Source organism: Lepus europaeus, chromosome 10, assembly GCF_033115175.1.
Source record: "Lepus europaeus isolate LE1 chromosome 10, mLepTim1.pri, whole genome shotgun sequence".
In the NCBI taxonomy this organism is placed as follows: Eukaryota; Metazoa; Chordata; class Mammalia; order Lagomorpha; family Leporidae; genus Lepus; species Lepus europaeus.
Genome location: NC_084836.1, coordinates 27170700 through 27182406, shown reverse-complemented (window position 1 = coordinate 27182406; position 11707 = coordinate 27170700). Strand labels below are relative to the sequence as shown.

The 11707-nt window shown below is 54.9% G+C and overlaps 1 protein-coding gene and 1 long non-coding RNA gene across 5 annotated transcripts; one reads left to right on the top strand and one right to left on the bottom strand.

Annotated features, from left to right (window-relative positions):
* Positions 1–292: 292 nt before the first annotated feature.
* Positions 293–7690, bottom strand: LOC133768509 (uncharacterized). The gene is made up of 3 exons (XR_009866986.1): positions 7616–7690; positions 2238–2436; positions 293–1651 (listed from the first exon to the last, which is right to left on the bottom strand). It is a non-coding gene; the product is annotated as an uncharacterized LOC133768509 (long non-coding RNA).
* On the top strand, positions 7182–11351 carry SOCS2 (suppressor of cytokine signaling 2). 4 transcript variants are annotated; one of them, XM_062203125.1, is made up of 3 exons: positions 7182–7294; positions 8747–9107; positions 10736–11351. In XM_062203125.1, exons 2-3 carry the CDS (start codon positions 8969–8971, stop codon positions 11191–11193), a joined length of 597 nt encoding a protein of 198 aa, XP_062059109.1. In that variant the 5' UTR covers positions 7182–7294; positions 8747–8968; the 3' UTR covers positions 11194–11351. The 4 variants fall into 4 exon arrangements, with proteins under 4 accessions (XP_062059109.1, XP_062059108.1, XP_062059110.1 ...); XM_062203124.1 differs by lacking the exon at positions 7182–7294 and adding an exon at positions 7422–7955; XM_062203126.1 differs by lacking the exon at positions 7182–7294 and adding an exon at positions 8229–8285.
* Positions 11352–11707: the final 356 nt, after the last annotated feature.

Below are 11707 nucleotides of genomic sequence, written 5' to 3'. Positions count from 1 at the left end.
GGCCAAAATTATGTTGAGAAAGACAAGGATCTGCCTGATGGCTTTGTCAGACAAACTTGCCTCTTTTAGGTATGAGTTTTAAAAATGGGAGAGGGGAAAAAACAAAAACAAAAACAGACAACAGAGTAACTCATTCAGGGGAACTTGCAATAAGAAAAAAAATCTGCTTCTCAGCAATATTGGAAACCCAAGGAAAAAAATATAGGCGGCTGAAACAGCTTGATATTCACAAGCTACTTCTAATAATATAGCATGTATTTATCTTTTTATATATGTAACTAGATTTCATAAGAAACAAGGCTTCAGTGTTTTAGAATTATTGCCATATGCTGAAATGTATCAATTTTTGACTGGGAGTATTTTAAAACAGCACAGAATGAACCCAACCTTCCTCTTCCATTCTTTATCCATGGCCTATGTTCCAGTATTGCAAGCAATCTTTGAGAATATTACAGTCCTATTTGTTGGAATAGCACTCACATGGTTTGAATGACCTGTTTTAAAAGCAACTTACTCTCTCTGCTACTTTTCCCCTTAAAATGTTACCTCTGTGCACACTAAACCCTACACTGTTTTCTTAATGAGAGTTTGTTTACAAGTATACAGTAACCTACTTAATGTGCCTTGGTTTAATTTTACTTACGTGAAAAGTTTTTTTCTTGGGAAGGTTTATTTTCCCATCATCACCAAAAGGTTGTTATAGAATAAAATCAGCTATATGCTATGTTATATTGGTCAAGAGAGATTAAACCATCATATGAGGCAAACTGGTGTCATTGCTTTCTGTTATGGTGGCCTGGGCTCATTATCATTCCAGTTCTAATTTGCTAGAATAGCACAAAAGGCCAGTGGGTGTGGTCCACGGGCCTTTCACACAGAATGGGTATGGCAGCCGTCCTGTGATTTCAAGAGCTGGCTACTATTTGCAGAGCCTGCCTTTTGTGGCTCTGCCACATGCCTTTGGTTAAAGTTAGTCTCAGCCATGATTGCCAGTGTACAGACTGGTTCCCTGGGTGCTGCTGCTTCTCAGAATTCCATGACTAAGCCAGGGGTGGTATTTGTTGTTTACCAGTAGGTTTTTCTTTGCCTGTTCTGCTTACCACATCCTACCAGGCCTTGACCTTTGTGAACTTCTCTGGAAAGTCAAATACACCTAGAAGCTGCCCAGGCTTAGGTCTAATAACACCATCAGCTGCTCTTTGGGAGGTCGTGGATCAGAGGTTGGAGGTGATTCCAATGAGATGGAAACTCAATAGCTTGTGCAGTCCAGATTTGTCATGCCATTGAAGAGAAGACAAACATCTGGAGAAGTTCAGGGGCTCAACCAAGGCCGCCCACTCCCCTTTCTGGACTTCCCAGGGTGGTTGAGTGGTATTTCCCAGCTGTTCTCAAAGCCACTGCATGCATTCCCCTTCGCCCTTCGTTAGAATGAGCAGTTGACGGTGCCCCTGTGGCCAGAGTAGGAGTGGGGCTGAGCTGCGTTTGTCCCGAAGGCCTGGAACTCATGAATGCTTGCTGAGCACAGAGGTGACTCTCACCTGCTCTCTGCTGTCGTGAGGTCAACCACATGGACATTAAGGAGAAACTCTGAGAACACCTTGATAGCAGACCCGGGTTTGAAGGGAAGCCAAGAGGGAGCTGAGAAGCACGCCTATGCAGGGAGAGATGAACAAGTTAAATGGATCCAGGCCAGAAAGAAGGTGCTAAAAGTGTTTCCGTTTCCCCACATACAGGTGCACTAGAATCACTCATCCATTCGATCACTTGGTATTGGGAGCCTGCCACGGCCCAGGCACCTGGGGATACAGCTGTGAATCTAGCAGATGAAGTCCTCGTTTACATTCCACGTGGGAGAGAGACAAGGAACAAATTCCAAGAAACAACTGCCACATGTCATGTAGTGGTAAGCACAGGCTGAAAAATAAAGCGGCAGGAAGAAACCGTCACAGACAGGGGCTAGCATTTTACAGAAAGTGGGAAAAGCTCTCTGAGCAGAGACGGCAGTGCAAGGAGGGAGCGGCTCCATGAGAACCGCGGGGACACAGTGTTGCAGATAGAGTGAGTACAAAGGCCCTGGGGCAGGCCCGGTGTGTTTGAGAAACAAGGAGGCCAGCCGGGGAGGAGAGACAAGATTAAATTTTCTGCACTAGTGACATAGTGGCCTTCCTAGCACCAAAGTCCTATGATTAATGACCCTCGGACTACACAGAGCACCTCCAGTAAAGAGAGGCCCTTACCACGCGGAAGGCAGCCGTGAGCTTCCCGGAGTGCCTTAATGGAGACCATCCATAATTCCCTTAGAACAGGGGTCCCGCCTGAGGTCCGCAGGCCCCTGGGGATTCACAGTGAGGCTCCGGGTTGCCAATTAACTGCCGAAATCTGTGCCCCAGCACACTTTGCCACAGAGAGTCTCAGATGCAGTCAGCACACCAGTGCCTGCAGGGCCAGGTGGAAATAGAGAAGAATGAAATAGGTCAGGTGTGAGCCTTTTAAACACAGGGAATCACCTTCCCTTCCAGAGGGAAATATGCTCTCTCCCATTTATCTTGATGTTTGCAGTCTTGTCTTTGCCCATTTCTGTTAGCGACCTGGGTCCAGAGGGAGCTCCAGGTCGGGGCAAAGTTGATTTCCGTGGTCATGACTACTTCTCCTCTCACCAGGGGCCAGGCTGTTCTCTGGCAGCATTTCCATCAAGTCCCACAAACATACAGTCTGGCTGGCCCTGCCAGGGCTGTGATGCTGGACAAAGCCCTGTGCACAAGGGCACTAGGCACTCCCGTTGACCAGCCTGGGTCATATGCTCTCTTGAAGAGTGGGTCCCAGAATCAAAGGGAGTCATGGAGGTGCCGGGGGAGGGGTTTTGCAAGAGAGATGGTGATTTCTAAAAGGCAGGAATACTGGACACTTCAAAGCATTCCTTCTACCCTTAAATGTGGCAGATTCCATCTCCAAAAAATATTCAACTGTCTTCCCATCTCCCAAACAAAACCCACAGCTCCCTCTTGGCAGTTAGCAAGGAGCTGAGAGTGGAGCACTTGTCAGTATTAGACCATCTGCGTGGCAAAACCAGCAGTGCCCTGTGCTGGTCTGGCACACAGAGGGGAGTCTCAAGCCTTGGCAATTACTCAGCGCAGCCTTTGTGAGAATCGTCCTGAGCAGAACAGCTATGTGCCTGGAAGTCGATGGACACCCTATGAATTTCAAAGGGGAGGTTCTGGGAACCAACCAAGCAGCCATAGGAGGGAGGTCTGTGGAAGTGGGGGTGACCACTGAATTTCACATAAGCGAATATATAAGACAATCTGAGCCATACAGCGAAAAACCCAAACTCACAGAGAGTACACGGATGCTAGCTAAAACAACAGGTAATCTTATTTATTTATTTAGTTTGCTAAGCGCCAAAGCACTTTTCTAGAACTTAAACTCTCAAAACAGCCCTTTGAGGTAAATACAATTATTATCTCTACAAGAGACTAACTAATGTGATTACAGGTGTAGTAAGTAGTGCAAGAGTAACACTCACACTTGGGCAGTGTAGCTGTCACTAACGCATTCACTTCATTCATGCATGCAACAATTATGTTGAATGCTTACTACACACTGGGCACTATGCAAGACGCTAAAGCACGGCTGTGAACAATGCAAGTACAAACGCATGGTGCTTACATGCTGGTGGACAAATAAAATAGACCATGTTAGTGACCAAAGTGAAGGGAAGCAACTAGAATATGGACGAGAAACAAATGTGCGTGGGGAAGGGTTAAGGGTGACGGGGGTGATCAGGCGAGGGCTCACTGATGAGTGACAATCCATCAAGATGGGAGGGAGCCAGGCAGGTACCTGAAAGAAGAGCGTGCAAGGTAGAGGAAGCAGTAAATACAAGGGAGGAAGGAGCAAGGGAATATGGTCTAGAAATAACAGGGCATCCAGTAGAGCAATCAAAGAGCAAAGCAAGAGGAAATGGGATCAGAGAGGTAAATGGGACAGCACCTTGCTGGGCCATGTGAGCAGCTATTAGGGTTCTGTGTTTTTCGGGGGGGGGGGCAATGCAGTCATCTGTGTTGGAGCAGAGTCATTGTCCCTAAAACGAGTCCTGCTCATGATCCCATCAGGAGGCCATGCGAGAGGCTGCTGCACTCACCCGGGCAGAGATTGGCCCGGTGTGCCGTGGGCCATGTGCAGGTGCTTCAACTCTGGGTTCTTGTGAACTCAAGAGTCCAGTGACTGACCTCTAGGTGTGATGTGGGGTATGCGAGAAAGAGGTATCCACAGTGGCTCTTAGGCTTTTATGGCCGGGCCAACTAGGAAATGGAACTCACGTTTTCAGAGAGGAAGGGTTCAGAAGGAGCTGCTTTTTGTTGTTGTTGCTATTGTTGTTAGAAGGGGTAGAGGTTGTCAGGTCTCACTGTGAGACACAGGAAATTGGAGATGCCAGGGATGGACTCTGACCTAGCCATTAGATGCAGTTAGGATGCCTACATCCCATACTGAAGTGTTTGAGTTCCAGTCCTAGCCCCACTGCCGATTCCAGCTTCCTGCCGATGTGCACCCTGGGAGGCAGCAGGTGGTGGCTTAAGTACTTGGGTCCCTGTCACCTGTGTGGGAGACCTGGAGTGAGTTCTTGGCTCTTTGCAGGCATTTTGGGAGTGAACTAGCGGATGGGTCTCTCTCTGCCTTTTAAACACAAAATTGAAGAAAAATTGGAAATGCTTGTTAGATGCCTGAAAGGTGATGCTAGGAGCAGGTCTGGAGTCTAGGAGAGCGGTCCCATGGGACTGGAGTTACAAGCCTTAAAAAACACACTCCGCTCCCAGAGAGTGGCAAAGACGCAGCTTTGGAGAAATGATGACTAACAAAAATATTGGAACAGTATTAAGGAAAGTCAGGTTTAAAAACTCACCCGTATCCTCCCATCTTGAAAACAGCTGCTTTCATTTTCCCACATTCCCTTCTGTGTTTGCCCATGTGCCTGCATAACTGTATAATGTTGTAATCATAACATAGATACAATTTCATAGCCTACTTTTTTTCACTTAACATGATCCCATAAACATTCTCTTATGTGACTCCCATATGTGTTTCTTGAGGACTAAAAAACTAACAAAATGCTAGCCTTTGAGGAGAAACATTTCAGAAACAAAATTTGAGAATCCTTTTTTGGTACAAAATTTGGTGCCCCTACCTACAGCTGGCATTGCACCACTGTAATATCCATGGGCACTGATACTTTGTGGAGGTGCCGTTGAGCTAGTTCTTGAATGAGAGCCAGCCCTGGACAAGAGCACTCTGAGTAGAAGAAACAGCATGTGCAAAGGCCCTGAGGAGCCAAGAGGAACGTTATATAAAGAAGGGTTGCTGGAAGATTCATCTCAACAAGTAAATAGAAATTGTTTGATTTATATTTGCAAAATTTTTAGAAATATCTTTTAATTTAAACTATATTGAAGTGGGTACACCCTTCCTCTGGGATTCTTTGTCATGGAAGGAGAAGCCACACAGAATAATTTACAGTACAGTGAACACCAGCAGAGCTGTGGTTCTTAAAGGTCATAGGCCTGCAAACTCCACACGGAATCTGATTTGTTCATTCATCCCAGTCCATCACCGAGAGAGTCCAGTTCCTTATAGGAAAGGCCGGGTGGGGGCAAGTGCAGCAAGTGACTTGTAAAAATCATTCAGCTACTTTGTAGAGGGTTTTTATCAATGAGCTCCTCTCTGCGCGATTCTTAAAAAACAAACAAACAAACAAAAACATGGCTCTCCGCACAGGACTGCGTCGTTCACAGTGCCTTTTCTTAGTTGGGAATTGCTCCCCTCCCCAACTCGGCGGCGTCTCCAATGCATGGTTATTTACTCAAAAGCAGGAAAATCATTGAGAAAAATCACTAGAGGCTCACGCTTCCTCCCACGGCCAGCAGGGGGGGCAGCAGGCACGGTTTGTAAGCCGCGCCTCCCTCCCCAACTTCCCCCCTAGCCGCCGCTTCAACCAAAAGTGGCCCTTGACCTTTCAAGCTTTTGAGCAGTGATGCAATAGAATAGTATTTCAAAGAAAAATGGTTATCGAAAATTTGGATCCGGTTTTCCCGTGATTGTAAATGGCTTTTTAAAAAAGTAGGTCACATTTAAAGTAGGTCACATTTCGGGGGGGAGGGAGGGCAGGCAGGGAGATGTGCTTCCACGGAAGCCAGGTGGCCTCCAACGGGGGTGGGTGGGAGGTGAGGGTCCCGCGGAAGGAGGAGGCGCCGGGATCGTCCCGATTCTCGGCCCCGCACGCCAGCCCTGCAGGGCACCGGGGGCGAGCGCTCTGCGGACCACGCGCGCTGCCCGGCCCCTCCCGGGCGCGCAGGTAAGGCCGCCTCCACCGCTGCGGGCGCAGGTGAGCCGGCCGGGCCGCGGGGCCTCCGGGAGCCTCCGGCGCTGCGCGGCGGGGCAAGGGAGGAGCCGGGCCCCGCGGCCGCCGCAGCCGGCGAGCGGGAGCGCCAGGGGGAGGGGACTTAAGGAGGCGCCGCTCTCCGCGCGCCCGCTGCCTTCTAGGACCCGGGCCGAGGGGAGCTCCGGCCCCCGGGCGTGGTTCGGGGCTCGCCCCCACCTCCACCGCTGTGTCTCGGAGCCAGAGGGCAGCGGTCTCGAGGACCCCCATTCTGTCCTGCAGCCCCCGCCCACGTGCGGCCGGGGGTCGCAGGGCCAGAGAAGAGAGGCCGGGGGTCGCCCGACCGGTGGATAGAGGGCCACCCCCGCCCGCGGTGGCCGAGGAGGGCTGCTGTTAGTCGCTGGACCGGGGGTGGGGGGGGCTCCGGCGCCGAGACGGCGTTGGAGGTGGCCGGGGACACCGCCCACTCGCCCCCGATCACCCCGGGGTGCAGGGTCAGGGGAGGGCGGAGTCCCAGGCGTCCACACCGCCCTCCCCCGCGCGCCGGAGCGCTCGCGGCAGCTCCGCCTCGCAGCCTGCGCATTAGCGCCGGAGCCTCTTTAAAGCGGCGGCGGGGGCCGCGGTCACGTGAGGCGGATTCCTGGAAAGTTCCTGGAAAGCGGCCTCCGCGGCCGCCGGGCGGGGCGCGGGGCGCGGGGCGCGCTCGCCGCGGGAGGGGCTGGGGAGGCGCGCGCGCGCGGCGCTCCGGGGCCAGACGGTTAACTCTTGCCAAGTCTCGCCGCCACCGCCGCTCGCGGGCCTTGGGCTTTCCTCCCCCTGAAGCATGAGCCGCCTCGGCCGCAGCCGCCGGCGCTGCGCGGGCCGCGGACGGTGCGCGCCGGGGCCCCGGGCGCACAGCCTCAGGATTCCTAGCGCCCGCGGCAGGTACCGGCGGGGGCTGCGGGGAGGGGGGGCAGCCTGGAGGCTCCGCCCCGAGGAGAGTCGCGGGGGAGGGCAGCGGGGCGCGGCCGTGGGCGCGGGGAGCGGCGGGCGGCCTGGGCTTCCGCAGTGGGAGCGCCGGGGCAGAGTCGCAGCCGCCGCCGCCTGCCTTCTCCCGTGCCTTGTCGGCGTCGGGAAGTCTCCGGAGTTGTGCCCCCCTCCTCCCCGAAACAGCCACCCAAATTAATAATCCTAATAACCTGATCTCCCGCTCCTCCCCGCCAGCCCGCCTCCTCCCTCGTTCCTCCCTCCCTCTCTCCTTCCCACCTCCTCGGTCGCAGCCAGAGGAACGCCGGCAGCTGCCCCGGAGCGGGGGTGTCCGAGCCCGGACCGGGTGTCGGAGCCGGGGTTGGCGGCGCGCGCGCGCGGGGGCTTAGTGGAGGCGATGATCCCCGAGATGTTTGTCCGCCCCTTGCGCACAGAAGTCTTGCCGCGGCCGGGCGCAGGGCTTGTCGCATCTCCGAGCGCCTCGTTCCCAAATTAAACGTCGACAGGGGACACTCGGGCAGAGCCCCCCCCCCGCCTTTCCCGGGCCCCTCCCGGCTCCCCCGCCCCATGTCCGCCCGGGAGACTGCCTGGTGCGGAGGCGGCGGCGGCCGCGGCCGAGGTAAGCGCTCGGCGTTGGGTGTCCGCGCGTCCCGCCGCGCTCGCTGCCGCCCGCTCGGCCCCGGCCTGGGCTCGGAGCTCCCGCGGTGGCTTTGCGCTCGGGTCGATTCCTCGACAGCGCCCGCGGCGGCCGTCCCGGTCCGGGCGCGACCGCCGAGGCGCCCCCCCAGCCCTGCCCCGAGCGGGCACCGGGAGGCGGCGGCGCGCGCGCAGGGGGGGGGGGGGCGGGGAGGGCAGCGCGGCTGCCTCCCGGGCAAGAGATGCGGCGGCTCGTGCAGCTCTGCACCCCGGGCTGGCGGCTCAGGCCCCGGGAGCCCCGCAGCGTTTTAGGGTTGGTGCCGGGTGCAGGCTCCGGAGGGGCCTCTGGCTGCGCGGGCGTGTGGGATGGGAGTGCCAGTTTGGCGATCTGTCTTGGGCTTTCCTTTTTTTAAATCTTCCTTCTTGCTCTTGACAAGGGCCCATTCCCCCTGGACCCGCAGGTGACCGGTTGCTCTTCCTGGCTTGCCAGTGCGTGGTTTCAGCGAGCAGCCCTGGGCGGGAAAACGCCCCGTCCGCTCTCATCCTGGCTCCCACTGCCCCTCCCTGGCCAACTCTTGAGTGTGGAATCCCTGCTCTCTCATCTTTTCTCTGCAGAGCTGGGCCGGGGCGCCAGTTGGATGCTTGAGGTTAAATGGTGCAGGAGCTTAGGGGCCGAGGAGTCCCCGGGATTTTCCACGTCTCTGCTTCCCCACCCCCACCCCAGCTGCAGGGGTCCGGCGCGCACTGACCAAACGCCCCACTTTCTCTTTGCAGACTCTCTGTGGCTGAGCGCGTCTGTGGGCGACTGTGGCATCCGTCCGCTGGAACCTGGCGACACGGAACCAGCAGCGCGCCACCCCCTCCTCTTGTGTCACCGCTTTGGACCCCCAGCGGGGACTCGTCTGGGGGCTCCCCCTGACTCCCAGGAAGGACGCGAAGCCCTCTGGGACCCCAGCTCGGGCGGCCACCTGTCTTTGCCGCGGTGACCCTCCTCCCATGACCCTGCGGTGCCTCGAGCCCTCCGGGAATGGCGCAGAAGGGACCCGGAGCCAGTGGGGGACCGCGGGGCCGCCGGAGGAGCCGTCCCCAGAGGCGGCGCGTCTGGCGAAGGCTCTGCGCGAGCTCAGCCAAACAGGTAGGGACCGGCGGGGTGTGCGGGAGGGGACGCCTCCCCAGAGGCGGGGGAAGTGCTTTTGCAAATGGGGCCGAGGTCGGGAAGCTGCAGGACCGGGTGAGAAAGGGGACCCCTGACTTCCCGTCTCCGCTCTAGGGCGGGGAACCGCGTTGAGGATGCCCCCCCCCCCTCCGCGCCCCGCACCGCCCCAGATCCTCGGGAATTCAAAAGGAAACTACTTCCTGGGCAGCTTGGGGAACGTGCGAGGGGCTCCTTGGAAGTAGCCTTTGAGCGTGCTGGACCCTCTCCTGTTTTCTTCGGCGGCTCAGGGCTGGGCGCTCCGGCTGGCGGGAAAAAGCGCCCTGTGCTTCCCCGGCGTGCTAGGGCTCCCCGCAGCCACCGCTGCAGCCCGCGATCTTGGCGGCCAAGGGCAGGGACCGACCGAGTGCGGGGAAGGCGGCCGCCCAGGAGCCCGGCGGCGGGGCGCGGGCACGGCCTCCAGGGGCAGCGCGCCCCGGGCTGGCTTGTTTCCGGGGCGGTCGTGCGCTCTGCGCAGCTCGCCGGCGGCCCTCGGCATCCGAAAGGCAGAGGCGGTAAGAGGATTTTTTCAGATATCTGGGAGATCGTTCAGGCTTTCGAAATCTGGATCCTAAAAGCTTACGTTTGAGTCAAAGTTGAAGTTTTTGGTAGCGACAGGGGGAAAGTTCCCCAGCGGTCTTGGCAAGCGGGCCACTGGCGCTCCCCGAGCCCTCGGTAACTTGGGGGTCGGGGTGGGGGTGGGGGGGCACGCCATCCGAACTCCTGAAGTGCAGAACGCCTTTGAGTTACTTTTGAAAATGGGCTGGGGAGCCGAGCATGTGGGGCAGACCGACGACGGACTGGCGGCTGTGCCTGGATTCGAATCCGGGCGAAATCCAGGAAAGTTCAGTGGAGGTTGTCAGCTTGCGGCACTGATTATCGACTGGGGCTCCCCATTTCTGGTAGAAGTAGCCGTCATCGAAGCTGGCAGCCAACAGCAGCTATTGTACCCGAGCCGTGCTTTCAAAACAAACACAGGGCACTGCTTTCCAGGGCTTCGGACAACCTCCCCTGTGAGCTGGTTGTTTGGAGGGGAGGGGGCTGGGGGGCCACCAGCCGCCCGGAAGACGCTGCTTCTGTTTTTCACTGCGTGGGAATGACTAGGGTTGGGGCTTTCAGCTTTTTTAAAGGGCATGACTTATTTCCAACTTCTGATTCGTTTCTCGTTTGCTTAAATCGTAGTTTTCAGTTAAATAGCATTGAAAGCATTATGCTTCGGCAGTTTGTCCTATTGCAACTTTTTTTTTTTTTTTGGCTTGTTAGAATAAAATCTTAACATGCATTAAAGGATAGCTACAGAAAACTCAGTTTTTGTTTTTTTTAAATCAACAGCAGCAGCAGCAGTGGCTCAGTTTGTGTTCAGAAAATAAAAGACTCAAATTTTCATTAAATTATAACCAAAAGCGTTCATTCGTGGTAGCCCCAGTAAATCACTCCATCCCCCTGCCACATACACACTTTTTTTTTTAAGAGCTAGAAAAATCATTTCCAGGTACTTGCTCTATTCTAAAAATCCTCGTAATAACTGTTTTACTCTTTTTCTTTTTTTCTTTTTTGGGCAAAAACCCCAGGATGGTACTGGGGCAGTATGACTGTTAATGAAGCCAAAGAGAAATTAAAAGAGGCACCCGAGGGAACTTTCTTGATTCGAGACAGTTCGCACTCAGACTACCTACTAACCATATCTGTTAAAACGTCAGCTGGGCCCACCAACCTCCGGATCGAATACCAAGATGGGAAGTTCAGGTTGGACTCCATCATATGTGTCAAGTCCAAGCTTAAACAGTTTGACAGTGTGGTGCATCTGATCGACTACTATGTTCAGATGTGCAAGGATAAGCAGACGGGCCCGGAAGCCCCCCGGAACGGCACGGTTCACCTGTATCTGACCAAACCGCTCTACACATCGGCGCCACCCCTGCAGCACCTCTGTCGACTGGCCATTAACAAGTGCACCGGCACCATCTGGGGACTGCCTTTACCCACCAGACTAAAAGATTACTTGGAAGAATATAAATTCCAGGTATAAGTGTTTCTCTTTTTCTAAACATGCCTCACGTAGAGTATCTCCGAATGCAGCTATGTAAAAAAGAGAACCAAAACTTGAGTGAACTGCTCTGGATAACCACGCGGGATTCTTTGTAAGAACCGCTGAAGTCAATCTAATTAAAAAAACAAAAACAAAAACCGCGTGAAGAGGTAGCTAGGTATTTGCACTTTCCCCTCAGCTACGTTCACCTGAGTGATACTTCCCTTCCTAAGGCTGACCAAGGCCAATTGGTCCTTTTGAACTAAGGATAAAGTGTCCCAAGCGAAGGCCGAAGGAGCACTGGGTCAGAGTGCCTGGCCTCTCAGGTCCCCTTGGGTTAGGTCCGGGCCCTGCTCCATCAGCAGGGGAAGGAGCTGCACGCAGGGTCCTGAAGAGGTGGGAGGAACCAAGCTGACGCAGGCTGTGACGTTCTGTAGAAAAGGCCTGGTGGTCAGAGCTGGTTTCAGGACGTTTATGTTTTGCTTTCTGATGTACCTAAGAGTTTCGTTAAACA

Coding starts and splice junctions, on each gene's coding strand:
- SOCS2 (XM_062203125.1), top strand. CDS start 8,969: ATGACCCTGCGGTGCCTCGAGCCCTCCGGGAATGGCGCAGAAGGGACC. Junction 9,108..10,735: donor GCGCGAGCTCAGCCAAACAG/GTAGGGACCGGC, acceptor CAAAAACCCCAG/GATGGTACTGGGGCAGTATG.